The sequence below is a fragment of the Staurois parvus genome, unplaced genomic scaffold (genome assembly GCF_062004578.1).
Source record: "Staurois parvus isolate SC_StPar_1 unplaced genomic scaffold, SC_StPar_1.0 ptg000678l, whole genome shotgun sequence".
Taxonomy (NCBI): domain Eukaryota; kingdom Metazoa; phylum Chordata; class Amphibia; order Anura; family Ranidae; genus Staurois; species Staurois parvus.
The window spans coordinates 1,066,084-1,079,925 of record NW_028318474.1 but is presented as its reverse complement, the minus strand read 5'-3'; the positions used below and the strand labels follow the sequence as shown (position 1 = coordinate 1,079,925).

Below are 13,842 nucleotides of genomic sequence, written 5' to 3'. Positions count from 1 at the left end.
TCCTCCTTTATACTTTTCATACTTCATTGGCTGAATGCTTGTTTCAGGTCAGGCAAATGAAAACCCCAAGACAAAAAAGTAATCAGCAGTAGCAACTCATAGTTCTCAATATTTTAACTTGCTCTTTTCATATTACCAGACATCAGATGATCTATTTGTTCACTTACACATTATTTTATTCACAATTCATCTAGCTGAACTCCCCACTTTGTATCATATATGACTGTACTGTGCTCCTACTTCTCTCCCCCTCTCTCCCTCTCCCTCTATATATCTATATCTATATATATATATATATATATATATATATATATGCGAAGAGGGGAGGGAGAGTGAGAGCAAGAGGGAGATGGGTGGGAAGTAGGGGGGGGGGAGAGGAAGATAGAAGAGGGAGGGGGAGATAAAGGAAGAGGAAGATAAAGGAAGGGAGGGAGGGAGAGAGAGAAGAAGAGAAAGATTGGGGAGAGAGAGGAAGATGGGGGGGCAGAGAGAAGAAGATGGGTGGGGAAGCAGAGAGAGGAAGAGTAAGATGGGGGGGGGGGCAGAGAAAGGAAGATGAAAATGAGGGGGGGGGGCAGAGAGAGGAAGATAGGTGGGGAGAGATGAAGAGAAAGATAGGGGCGAGAGAAGATAATGGGGGGGGGGGAGATGAAGATGAATATAGGAGGAAGAGAGAGGAAGATGCAGTGGGAGAGAAGAAGAGAAAGATAGAGAGAGGAAGAGGAAAATGTGTGGGGGGGGGATGATGAAGATAAAGGGGGGGAGAGGAAGAGAAAGATGGGGGGGGGAGAGAGAAATATGGGGCAGAGAGAGGAAGATGGGGGGCAGAGAGAGGAAGATGGGGGGCAGAGAGAGGAAGATGGGGGGGCAGAGAGAGGAAGATGGGGGGGCAGAGAGAGGAAGATGGGGGGAGAAAGAGAAAGATAGGGGTGAGAGATGAAAAAAAATATAGAGGGGGGGAGAAAGAGGAAGATGGGTGGAGAGAGAGGAAGAGAAGAGAAAGATGGGGGGAGAGGAATAGAGATATAGAAGGTAGAATATTAGATAGTAGAAGGGGGGAAGGAGAGAGAAGATAGTGGGAGAGGGAGAAGAATGGGGGGGATGGAGGGAGGGAGAGAGAGGAAGAGAAAGATGGGGGAGAGGAAGAGAAAGGGGAGAGAGAGCGGAAGAGGAATATGGGGGAGAGAGAGAGGAAGATGGGGAGGGAGAGAGGAGGAGGAAGATAGAAAATGAGAAAAGGGAAGAGAAGGAGGAGGGAAGAGAGAGAGACGGGGAGAGAGAAAACAGAGGAAGATGCCCACTGTCTGGGGCTAGTGTAGTCCTCTCAGACTAAGTCCCTTACTGCAAGTCAGCTGGCAGCTGCTGCTCACTGTGGAGTTCCAGCCCTTCTCTTCCCATTCATCAGTGGAGGCAGAGCTGCACCTGCAGAGGAAGGTAATGTCTAACTGTGATGTTTTGTGTCTGTGTGAGCATGACCCGGCCGGCCATCCCTCCCATGTGCAATGTGTCAGTGAGTGATGACATCATCATGATTCCACGGCCTGCTCTTCTAGTGCCTGCTGGACCTTCTGATCTGTGTCATTGTTGGCGGTGGTGTGTTGTGTTGGATCTGTCACTATGTGAGATCGCTCAATTCAGGTGTTCTGTGTGTGTGTGGGCTGGGCTTCCTGCTATCACACCGTTTTATCTCGCCCCATTGCCTGGGGAACTCCAGCCTGAGATCTGCCAGAGTGTGGATCCATCATCCTCCACTCACTGCAACTGTCACCCTGCCACTGCCAGCCACAGATACATTCCGTCCGTGACACTGATTTGGTGCTGGTGGGATCTTATGGCACCTATTTTTGCAAATTAAAAGAAATTTAGCAGTTTTATGTTTTGTTGATGTAATATTTTCTACTTTTTTCTATATATATATATAAATGATATTATTATTTACCTGTTATTGACATACAAAATTACATAGAGAACATAGAACTATGCACATGCCAATCACAAGTCCTTACTGTACTCACACAGGTATACATACTACCTACACTTGGATCTGGCACCGCGGAACCTAGCAGTATGTTATTTTGTATTATGAGAGCAAACAGAGGCACCTACAGCAAACTCATAAAACACCATATGCAGATTTGTCTGTTACCCACAGTAACCAGATTCCATCTATTGGTGGCCTGACTTCAGCAGACATAAACCTAAGTGACAGCAGTGTCCCTTTGCACTTGAGCTTTCCTGTCTGCTGCTTTGCCCTATAATAATCTCGTGTTACTAATTTGAAATATTTAGATCGTAAACTGTGTCAATTTCCTCAGCTAATATTTGTTTTGCGGCTGAACCACTAATTAAATTTTCAGCTTGTTATGTTTAATTGTAAGTAGATTCATGCAGTAACAAAAATATAAGGATGACTTTATTAGCTTTAAATGTCATCTGGTTAGCTGATCATTTTTTTTTTAGAAGTATCTTAAGTCATACAGGGACATGTTTGCATTTTAAATGAAAAAGAGGGTATATCCCACATGCTTTGTGATGCTTCTTTTCATTGTGATTGTCCATTTTACCTTGAGCCCTCTGGTGCAGCTGTGCATATTAACCAATCAGCTTCTGCTTTTACCTCTGGTTCACATATCTGTGACCGTGCGGGCCGCGTTTTGCACAGGCACGAGAGCCCATTCATTTGAATGGATTCCCGTGCCCCGGGACACGAAGGGAAGACGTCCCTGCACTTCTTTGGAAACCGCAGCCCACACGGGAATCAAGGTTCCCAGTACGGTTGCGATTTCCAGTGTGGGCGTCGTGCCATTAGAATTAATGGCACCCGCCCAAGGGTCCCGCATTGCTCTGTGCGGTTGGTGCTGCTTCAGGTATTTTTGTACGGGTCCCGCAGCCACACCACCCACTCATATATGTGAACCTAGCCTTATTGTCAAAGCATAATTGAATAAACTGAAGTTATAAGCTGATTGGTTACTATGCACAGCTGCACCAGAGGGCTCATGGTAAAATGCACACTAGTCTACAATAGGCACATATGATGGGGAAATGTATGACACCAAGCTGCTGGCACTTGCAGGGAAAGAAACAATTCATTAAAAAATGAAACAACGTGAACATAATATTAAATTATGATGTAAATTAACAAAAGATTTAAAAATGAATATATTTTCCTTCAATTTAAGTACATGAGTTTAAAACACATTATCAAGGATGATAAACAAAATCAGTCGGAAGAAGATCGACATAAAGAATTTAACATGTAGATAAAAGCCAAGAAACCTGTCTGTGTGCAGATGGGGACATTTCTCTTCACTTCTTGTCCGGACACATAGCAGGACATAACAGGAGATCTCACCAATCAAGGGGTAAACCCCTTCTCTATAACTGGCCTTACATGGATAGAAATTTTGCCAATTCCTTTAAATCAGACGCAGTTTGATCCATTGGTGTCATGAATGACACCACCCAGCTCATCAAGTTTAGTTTGAAAAATTGAAGGTGATGGTCAGAAAAAAGTTGATTGAACCATGACTGTAGCCAATCAGATGCAGCCACTGTCCATATATGTATTCTGACAGCTCTGGGTGATGGCTGCAGAATACAGCAGCTGGAGATTTGTCCATCCACGCTGTTTATTATGAATGGGGGAACCGAGAGGTCTACTTCCTTTCAGCCTGCTGGCTGAATGAGAGAAAATTAAACATTTAGACAGCTTTAGACAGTTGTTCCCCGCTGAACGATTTCTCCTTACCTCCTGTTTTAGTGACAACTCCAAAATATTGGATTTCCCTTTAGTTTTTGTAACAGACACAATGGTCTAATAGTGAGGGTAACTTTACCCAAAAAATACAAAGATAGTAAAAACACTAAATAGAGGTTCTAACCACAGCCTAAAATTAAAAAGAGTTTTGACTTTACATATTAATATAGTTTTTTTTCTCATATACTCCATCATCCTTAATCAGCAGTAGGTAGTACAGCTCAATACGCTGGTATCTGATAGTTCACGTGCTGTACTACTTACCTTCTATTTATTAAAGATAATGGAGTGTGTGGAATAAAGGGCTGCCTTTGTATTAATACCTCTCTGGTTGGAATGTATCTTCCTTGGTTGGAATGTGTCCAACACCTGAGGAGCTGCATAGACATGGGACATGATATGGTAAATAAAATGTACAACCTACTGATTTGCTGACAGAATGATATACAGTACAATTACATCAAGACAAATGTCAGCAGTTCTCCCCATCTTCCATTGTGTATAAAATACCATGACAAGAGCTATTACACCAAACTTCACGTGTCCATACAAAGTCCATGAGGATTACAGGATAATTCTGTACGGCTAATACATAATCCTACTATAGATGAGCTCCCAATTATTCATTTTCTGTTCAGACCAGCCTTTCTCAACAGTTTTAACACAAAGGAACCTTCAAAATAATTTTCCAGGCTCAGGGTACCCCCTACCAATAATTACTATATCTACAGCTCCTTACATTTGCTGATATTGCAAATAATAAAAATACAACAAGATAACACAATTATTGGTGCCAGTGGTTACTTATCTGAGTGGCAGGAATTGCCCATTGATCTAAGAACCTCAGGAAACCTTTGGAGGAACCCTAGTTGAGAAAGGACGGTCTAGGCGACACCACATTTTACAGACATGAGAAATGATCAATATCCAGGGGACTGTACTTGTGTATGTTTTGTGTCTGTTCAGAAATAATGCACATAGGCAGCAGGTCTACTATGTCTTGCTTTACCCTGGCTTTAGTAATGAGTTAATGGCCTGTAGAGTTCCAGAATTCAGTCCCCACATATCTCTTACTTCGGGTTCCCTTTAATGTGATTCTGTAAAGGGTGATTATCAATAAAGTGACAGACTGGTTCAGTAATACATGAGGCGATACTATTTATTATTATTATAACAGTGATTTATTTTACCAATAGAAACATCTCGTCTCTGTCTTGACAAACTTTTATGCTGCATTGCGTCAGACTCCAGTCCGTGGTCATGGTGCCCCTAAAGGAAAACACAGTATATATTATACAAAGACAGTATGTGTGTATGGTTTCACTGTTACCTCTATATCCATAAATCAGTGAGGCAAAAGTTACCAGTGATATCTTACACTCTAATTGGTTACAGAACACATTACAGAACACAAAAGTGATGTAGCAGCTGGTAGGAGGTACCACAGCACTCTCAAGTGGCCTGGCATCTGGCACACAGGAAGTGCTGAATACCAGTGATGCCATCAGGGGCAGACTGACAACTCATGGGGCCCCCATGCAATAGGGGATCATGGGGCCCCTGTGTCCTTGCCCAAACTCAAAAAAGCCTATGAAAAAGGTACCAAGGGCATTTCATGAGGCCCCCTACTGACCCCGGGCCCTCGGGCACTCCCCGAGTTTCCAAATGGTCAGTCCGCCCCTGGGTGCCATAGACTCATGGCTGAGTGGCAGGGAAACTATAAACATGCTTTTATATGCACATTGGTATACTCTAGTGATGGGGTCATCTTTACTTTAACAAGCCTCTAACCTGTACCCTTAGTGTAAACCTATACTTCAATATCATAATTCACTCAAAATCGTTAAACTCTCAAATACATAATACTAATATCAAAATGATTATCACAATGGAAATGATTCCATCATTCCAATACTAACACCAAAGACACTTGACAGTTCTATGTCCCAAGCAAATGTATTCCATAATAAAACAAAGAAAACCATTCCAACCAGAACTCTAAGTTGAATGGTGTACCAGACTGTTATGGACATCATGCACCATCACACGGCCTTCACCCACAGTACTCCAGGACTGAGTAGTGCTCATGCAATGTTACTTAAAGGAGAAGTACAGCCAAAGCTCTTTTGGCTTTACTTCTCCTGTGGATCATAGAAGTACAGTTCGCTCTGCACTCCTGTGACCCGTTTTCAGCCATCAGCAGGCTGAAGCTCTCTGTCGGCTGACATCACTCAGCCAGTCCAGGCTGGGGAAAGATCCCGACTTTAAAGTCAGGATCCACCCCAGAGTCTTCTCTGTGCCTACTAGAGTGATTTCCAGCTTCTAGAAGGATTCCACTGGAATGGTATGTGGGCGGGGCCTTTGCACGCGGGAGGGGGGGGCACCTTTGCCTGAGGGCATACAGTACTTACAAATGCCAGGGACCAGGGTGAACCGCAGTCATGTGAACAAGTTTATAATTATGGTAGTCTCCTAATGCAGAGGTGAGCGTTCACATATAGTAAAAAAGCAGAGTTGTGTATTAGGTGGTGTCCCTTCGCTCTCTACATCATGACTTCCACTTGTTAGATTAAAAGTGGCGGGCTGAGCCACGCTGTCTCCACCAGCCAGCGTACCTCCATTACTTCATTCCCAGGAACAGAATGAGATCCCACTGGACATATAGCGTGGATCTTATGCATGTCCTGTGTTAACTCTTCCATACTGTACAGTCAGGCTGAGAACGTCCGTCATGCTGGTCTGCTTCCAGTGGCTATGGGAGATGAACCGCTATGGAGGAAGCCCAAGCAGAGACTTCTTCGTTGCCAAAGAACAACTTATCCAGGTACTATGCCTCGACTCGTTGCCATGGGGGTTACTTACTAAAATTGAAGAGTTCAAAATAGGGCCTGTGTGGTGTGTAAGATCATAACTTGGCCCTCCTGCCAGACACAAACTGAGTGCAGCATGTGCAGCACACCGCAGCAAAAATTGGGTGTGGTTTTTGGTGGCTTTAGGTAGCCATCACTATTTACATAGTAGGCCAAATGAAAAAAAAAGAACAGATTCCCTCATCCACATAAGTGAGGTAGATAAAGGAATCCTCTCTGCTGCGCTATTGACAGTGTGGACTCCCCCACTGTCAGAACATTGATTGTTAGACCAAATTCTGTCAGAAAAGGCCATACATGGACTGAAATTCACCCTCTCCCTACGGAACTTGCCAAATCTTAATCCATCTATAGCCAACTTACAACACAGGGTAAAGAAAGAGAAGAAGGATAGAGAAAGGGGATGAGTGGGAGAGAAATGGGGGGAGGAGGAATAGGATAGGAATAGATGGGGTGAGAGGAGGCAGGGAGGAGGGAAAGAGGGGGCAGGGAGCAGGAGGAAGAGAGAGGGGGGTCAGAGCTTCAGCAAGAAATACACCCCCCTGTTGCATTTGCCCACTGAAGTGACCCATGCAAATAAAAGGGTCCATGCTGCAACACCCCCCCCCCCCGCAACAGCATGCAATGCATGTGGTTGCAGTGGGGTGGTGCAGCACTTGGAGGTTAAAACAGGTGGTGAGGAGTCAACATATGGCCTCCTCACCACCTGTCCAATGCCTCTGAAAAGTAATCTATGCAAGGATTGCTTTTCAGAGGAGCTGCAGTCTTTTTCCAAACAGCTGGGGAGGGAAATCTGCTAATGTCAAGGAGGAGAGGGGGATTCCTCATCAGTTACCCCTTCAGACTAAGCCAGCCAGGATGCACAACCTCTGCATGTACTCCCTATGCAATCCAGTTTGGTCTCTACACATACACCGCAAGCCCTCTTACTGCTGTGTGTACACTGTTTGGGGGTGGAGTGTGGGCAGGGCAGACAGCAGGGATAGGATGGGAGGAGGGCAGATTCAGTCTGCTCCATCCTGCTCATGTAACACACTGTGCTGAGCTCTGCCGATCCTGTGACTCATTACTTCACTGACAATAATGAGTAACAGGAGGATCGGCACAGCACAGTGCACCCACCCCCAGCCAGCACAGAAACTCCGGGGACCAGCAAAGACTAAATATGCTGCTACTGACAAAATACACTGGGTGCAGTGTGTGACAGGCAACATGATTTGTCACTGGTCCTGGGGAAGGGGCACCACTAAAATCTGGGGGGGGGGCACGAAGTCTACTCTGGACCCCCTCTAGATCCAGCACTGGTTCTAAATATGGTGCAGCTCTGCTTAAAAACCAATCAGCCTCCAGATTTTATTGCCAAAGCTTAATTGAACAAGATGAAATTAGAAGCTGATTGGCTGCCATGCACAGCTGCACCAGATTCTGAGTGCACTGGTTTTAGTCAATCTACACCCATGTGTCATGCATATGTACTTGGTTACCCTTAGTAATAGCCTTGTTTCCTTACATGCTGACTTGACACTGTAGTGTAATGTATGTCATATCCTTTTAGTGCTTTGCAAACCCAAGTTCTTTTGGATACGCCAGCCCCAGTATGCACCCCTTTGAAAAACTTCAGACTAGGCTCTCAGAAAAGTTTTACAATCTTTACTGACCATCTTCAGTGTGACATATTATAAAAGTGCAATGCAAACATGTCCTAGCCTAACTGTTTGGTGGTCCAGACTTACCTTTACAGGTGGAAGTCCATAGCGGCAAAGTCTATACTTGGTGGCACCCCATTACAATTGGTTGTAGAAAATAGCACGCATCGGTCCCATCTTGGCTTCTGAATTTCAGCAGGGACAGCAGCAACAGATGCACAAAGGAGCCCTTGGACCTCAGCCTTTCCCCAATGTATATCACAGGTGGGTCAGCTGAAGCCCAAAAAGCCTGCGCACCAGAAATAGAAACCTTAACCCCTTCCCAACCCAGTCTGGGCTAAACAGACTTCTTAAGCAGTTTCAACCTGCTTACAGGTATATGCATAGTTACATTGGTCCAGCTATGCAAAAAATGCCAAACTTGCCATTCTTCTTTAGGTGCCAATATAATGTATGATGTGCAGAAAAATATTGTACTAAAACATCCAAGCCAAATGCAACCGATCAGAGAGTAAAAAAATCCAGAATATGTTTCACCTTGTCATCACCCACACACAATGAAATATTGGTTTTTGGAAGAGTAGATCTTTAAAAGAAAATCATAAAATTGTCTTGTTGCCACATAATGAACAATCATTCCTTTTTGGCTATGGATATCTTTAAAAAGTAACACATCTATGGTTTTGAAGAACCAATTTTATTTTTCCATGAAATCCTCACTCTACAGATACCTGTTAGTGCATTGGCAAGATTTTTAGATCAAAAGTCTGGTCACTATAAATCAAAAAGATCTAATTTTATTGATCACAGCTTTATCAGTAATCTTTTTTTTAGATTTCATCGGTGTACAGGTATGTCATTAGTACTTTTATCTCCTATTACTTTTATCATCCATCAGAAACAACTTGTGTTTCAGTTTTTTTTGTTTCATAGTCATCTCCCTGCTGTTTCTGACTCTCTGTTGTACAATACTTTCTGATAATTTCCATCCACTGCCCTCTATGAACATCATAATTTACTGTTAGATGTCAGGATTGCTCTGGGGCACAAAGAAGAAAAACATGAAATCAGTGGGAGGTAACAAACCTCTTAATGCACACCTGTTATGTCCTAAAAACTTATTAAACTAACAGTACTGAGTACTTAGGCATTTTGTGGTTCCTGTAAACCTGTGATAATCTCCAAATTAATCCAGTTCATAACTAGAGTATTAAAGATGTCATCTTTTAATACTCTCCTCCATACGATCCCCTGAAGCCTGCCCTGTTCATTTCTGTCCCGCCAACCAGACACTACACAACAACTAACATAAAAAACCAATAGGTGACCAACTGGAGTTTATTTCCATAGCAGTCTTTTACTAACAAAATGTATAAACCTGGTAGCTCTCCCCCACTTTGTCTTTTCCCCTATATTGGCATTGTGTCCACAGTAGCATTTGCGTAGGCAGAGCAGAGTAGGACTGGCCATAGAGGGATTACTTTGACGCAGTTGGCCAGCTTAAACAAGTATTGCAATATGTGTGAACTAAATATCCGTATTTTTTATTGCAAAGTCTACTGGAAAGGGTATATAGCAGTGTGCAAAGGGTCTTTCAGAATTTCTAGTGTTAATATGTGGTTACACCCCCTTAGCAACTAATGGATAAATGCATTGTATTAGCTATTGGGATTTGAGCACAGGTATATCTTGTTTTTTGGTATGTTTGACTGTCGATCTTGTGGTTGAAGACTGCATGAACTCTCCTCCATACAATCCTTGAAGCCCACTCTGTTCATTTCTGAAGTATCAACCAGATACAAACCACCCCAATTACATTTCTTTTAATTTCTTTAACCACTTTGTATACCAAACCCCTTGAAACCTAGGCCATGCATCTCCACTTCTAGCTTTCATAGTCCAGGCTTAACTGTAGAAGGAGTTTGCCCTTTATCAAGCTCGACAGTGAACAGGAACTGCCCTTGAACATTGTAACTGCTGTTAGCTTGTCTTTCCTGTCATGGATTTTAAAGAGTTATTTTAGCCAAACCACTTTTTATTTTTTAATTGTGGATAGAATGAAAGGTGTTACAGCTGTAGTCAGGTTTTTATTGCTATAAAACTTAGAAGCTTACCAACACTCCAAGACGTGTTGCACTGTTATATTGTGAAGCATTATGTCACAGAGTTCATACTAATGTTTTGGGACCTCAAACAGTTCCTTTCTAACAGAAACATCGTGGGACAGCAGTAAAAAGCAGAAGCAACTTGTATTTTGGAATTGTTTGATTCATTGTCCCCTTTGTGCTCTGTAGAGACTTTGTCATACATTAATTTTGGATAATAGCTTTGGATTGCCCTATAACCATTATAATGTAGATATCAGGATGGGTTTGAGGCCTCGCAGGTCTTTCTCAAGACACTATAGTGATGGCAATGACAAGCAGTTATAATCATTATATACAGAGTGCACACTAAAAGCTATCAAGGTCAACCCACATAGTGATGTCACAATGTCACCAAAATAGTGCAAAACATAAATAAGGCAAGCATAGACAGAGAATATACGAAAGTGCATAGAGCATAATCCATACTAAAAAAAAGAATATCATGATATGGATAATGGATGTAGCACTTTTTCATATGCTGTGGCCTCTACATGGGTTTTTATTGCTGTATGAGGCTTGGTTGTGGAAATCTGAGATTTCCCCTTACTTTCTGTCTAGCTGACATCATTGCCACCAGAACAGAATGCCAAGGGACATTTTAAATGTATACACAGACAACAGTAAAAAGCAGATTGGGGGTGCATTTAGCTGTCTGTGTCTCACGTTATGATTTCCTCTCACTTTCTGTCTTACTGAAATTTGATTCACATTGACAGGAATCAGTGGGTAGCCCTGCCCATTTGCACCACTAAGGCTTTTCATTGACCATTCAAAACTTAAATTACAGGACTTCAACCACCCATCGAGTTTTTGCCAATGAATTGTTGAATAGCGAAGGTGGTACTGTGATGGAGGTAGGGCTTACTGCTGACTTTGACTAACGTCGAGACCCTGAACAAAGTCAGGGCTTGGAATCCAGAAACCTAACAAGGGCACTTACTGACACTAACGCATTCCTGCATTTCAGCAATACTGTTAGCTTAGCCAGTTTTTAGGACCTGACAGGTTAATTTTATTTGAAAATAAAGAGTCACAGATGCATGTATGCACACTACTATTCCTACTGTAATTTCGGTTACTGGGAAAAAGACATTGCCTAACATCCAACAGCTTCATCACTGGTTTCCAAAAGACATATTTCAAGGAGTATGCCAAGATCCTTGAAATATGAAGCACTCATTTATGCAAAGACCAACTTCAGAAAGGAAGTAAGGATCCTTCACAGCAAAAGCCTGTAATGGGGTGTGGGAAGTTACTGCCTTGTAGTTCAATTTGGTATTTGCACAGAGCACCCTGCTGTATTAAAAACAAACTTAAATCAATTTGCATGTGCCTGGAAGACTACTACAGCAGTTTAAGGTGACTGTGAGTACAATACATGGTGACCTTGTCTTTAGGATCATGAACTTGATGTAAAGCAACCCTGTTTAAGAAGATATATATATGTAGCTCCCCTATAGATAGCCAGGGGGGGCTAGTGGCTATTTTCTAGATAGAGAGGCTGAGCAGCAGCCTGGGAATAGTCAGCAGAGTCAGATTTTGGTCAGGGCTGAGAGGCTCTGCAGATAAGTTACTTGATACCTTCCCCTGCTCTAGAATCTTGGAGAAGATTCTAGAAGCAATGGGTGGGGGTGAGGAACGGCTGAACTGCATACTTAGGGGATCCTAACCAATCCCCAGGCAGGAGGCCTGGCATGGGGTCAAGCCATCCCTTACATATGACTGGTCCTGCTCAGCAGCTGGAGAGTTTGGGTGGAATATATGAGAGAGGGAGATATGCACGAGCCTGGGAGGGGGCCAAGTGGGAAGGGGGCTCCCTAACGGTTGATACTTGGACAGGAGGATCGCTCAGCCTCACCGATGGAAGGCATTGGAGGCCCTTGCCCCGAAATTCCTCCAGGCAGCTGGGTAAAGAAGAGGATTTATCTGGAGTCTGAGGTGGTACACCAGGAGACACTGGAAAGCTCTACAAGAACAGAAATTTTGTCTTTGGACTTGCATATAGTTGCCAGGAAGTTGTCTTCAGTTTTCAGTTCCCTTACCTTATCTAAGATCAAATACCCCTAATAAAACTTAAAAAACAAGCTCAAGAACTGTTTACTGTCTCTGGAATGCAAGTCTGTGGGAAATGTGTGTTGCCTGGCTGTGCCAGACTATAGGGGGGTCCAAATCTTTAGCAAGTCCTAAGAGGGTAGTACTAAATATAGTTCTATTTTTGGTGGCCTGTGATTTAAAAATCCACTGCCTCTGTGGTATTTAATACCAGTTTGTTGAATACCTACTCCCCTGTTACCTGCTGTGGTTCCTCCTGCAAGCTCGTATAGCCTGTAATGATGTGGGAGCCAAAGGAACCACAAGGGGAACAGAAAATCCATAAGAGGGAGCAGATGTTCACATACTCAAAATTGTTGAAATCCTGCAGTAGACAGGGGTTTATCACACAGGTCTACAGGAATGAAAGTATACATGCTCTTAGCTAGAAATAGTCTGTCACATTCAACCTCTGCTTGTTCTGTAACGTTGAGTATGTTTTGTAGCTTCTCCAAGCTACTTCTTCAGTTTTAATGAGTGTCAGAAACAAAGGCCACCATTTTTATGCAAACAGATAACATAGAAACCTCAGTCCAATCACCATGGAATGTGTAGATCAGCCTTTCTCAACCAGGGTTCTTGCAGGTTCTACCTTGGCCTTAAGACCCCTACAGCTCTCCATAACTATGCATCTTGGTGTTCTTCATCATGAGGAAAACTTCCTGATCCTTCTTAAGTCTTCTAGTCCCATCATTCTTGGACTTCCGTGGTTGCAGAAACACTCACCCTATCTAGACTGGAACTCTGGCTAAGTGTTCTCATGGGGGTCGCAATGTCATCAGTCTTGTCTCCCCAAAGGGCTCCCACCTCTCTGTGTACCTGTGGCTGAGGTCACCACCTCTCTAATGCTCCCTCCGCATTATCAGGCCTTCCAAGATGTCTTCTGTAAAAAAGCTGCTGACAGTTTGCCTTCTCACCATCCCTATGATTGTGCTATTGACCTCCAACCTGGATCTACTCCACCTCTCCATCCCTGAGACTCAATCCATGTCTGAGTATGTCCGGGAAAATCTGCAGAAAGGATTTATCCGTAAGTCCAATTCTCCTGCTGGGGCTGGCTTTTTCTTTGTGGAGAAAAAGGATGGTACGATCCGGCCCTGCATAGATTATAGAGGTCTGAATGTCATCACCATTAAGAATCGGTACCGGCTACCTATGATTTCTAAACTCTTTGACAGGCTTCGTGATGCTCAAATTTTCAGAAAGCTAGACATCTGTGGAGTGTACAACCAATTAGGATCCGAGAAGGTGATGAGTAGAAAACAGCTTTCAATACCAGAGATGGGCATTATGAATATCTTGTAATGCACTATGGCTTGTGTAACTCC

At 43.3% G+C, this 13,842-nt stretch overlaps 1 protein-coding gene across 2 annotated transcripts in view; it reads right to left on the bottom strand.

The window, feature by feature from the left end:
- Positions 1-13,842, bottom strand: part of LOC149447646 (adhesion G protein-coupled receptor F5-like) — a 266,556-nt gene that overhangs the window by 93,005 nt on the left and 159,709 nt on the right. For both annotated transcript variants that reach the window (XM_089652270.1, XM_089652269.1), the window contains exon 3: positions 4,951-5,029. In XM_089652270.1, coding sequence (XP_089508396.1) covers positions 4,951-5,029 — 79 coding nt within the window. The remainder of the gene's footprint in view (positions 1-4,950; positions 5,030-13,842) is intronic.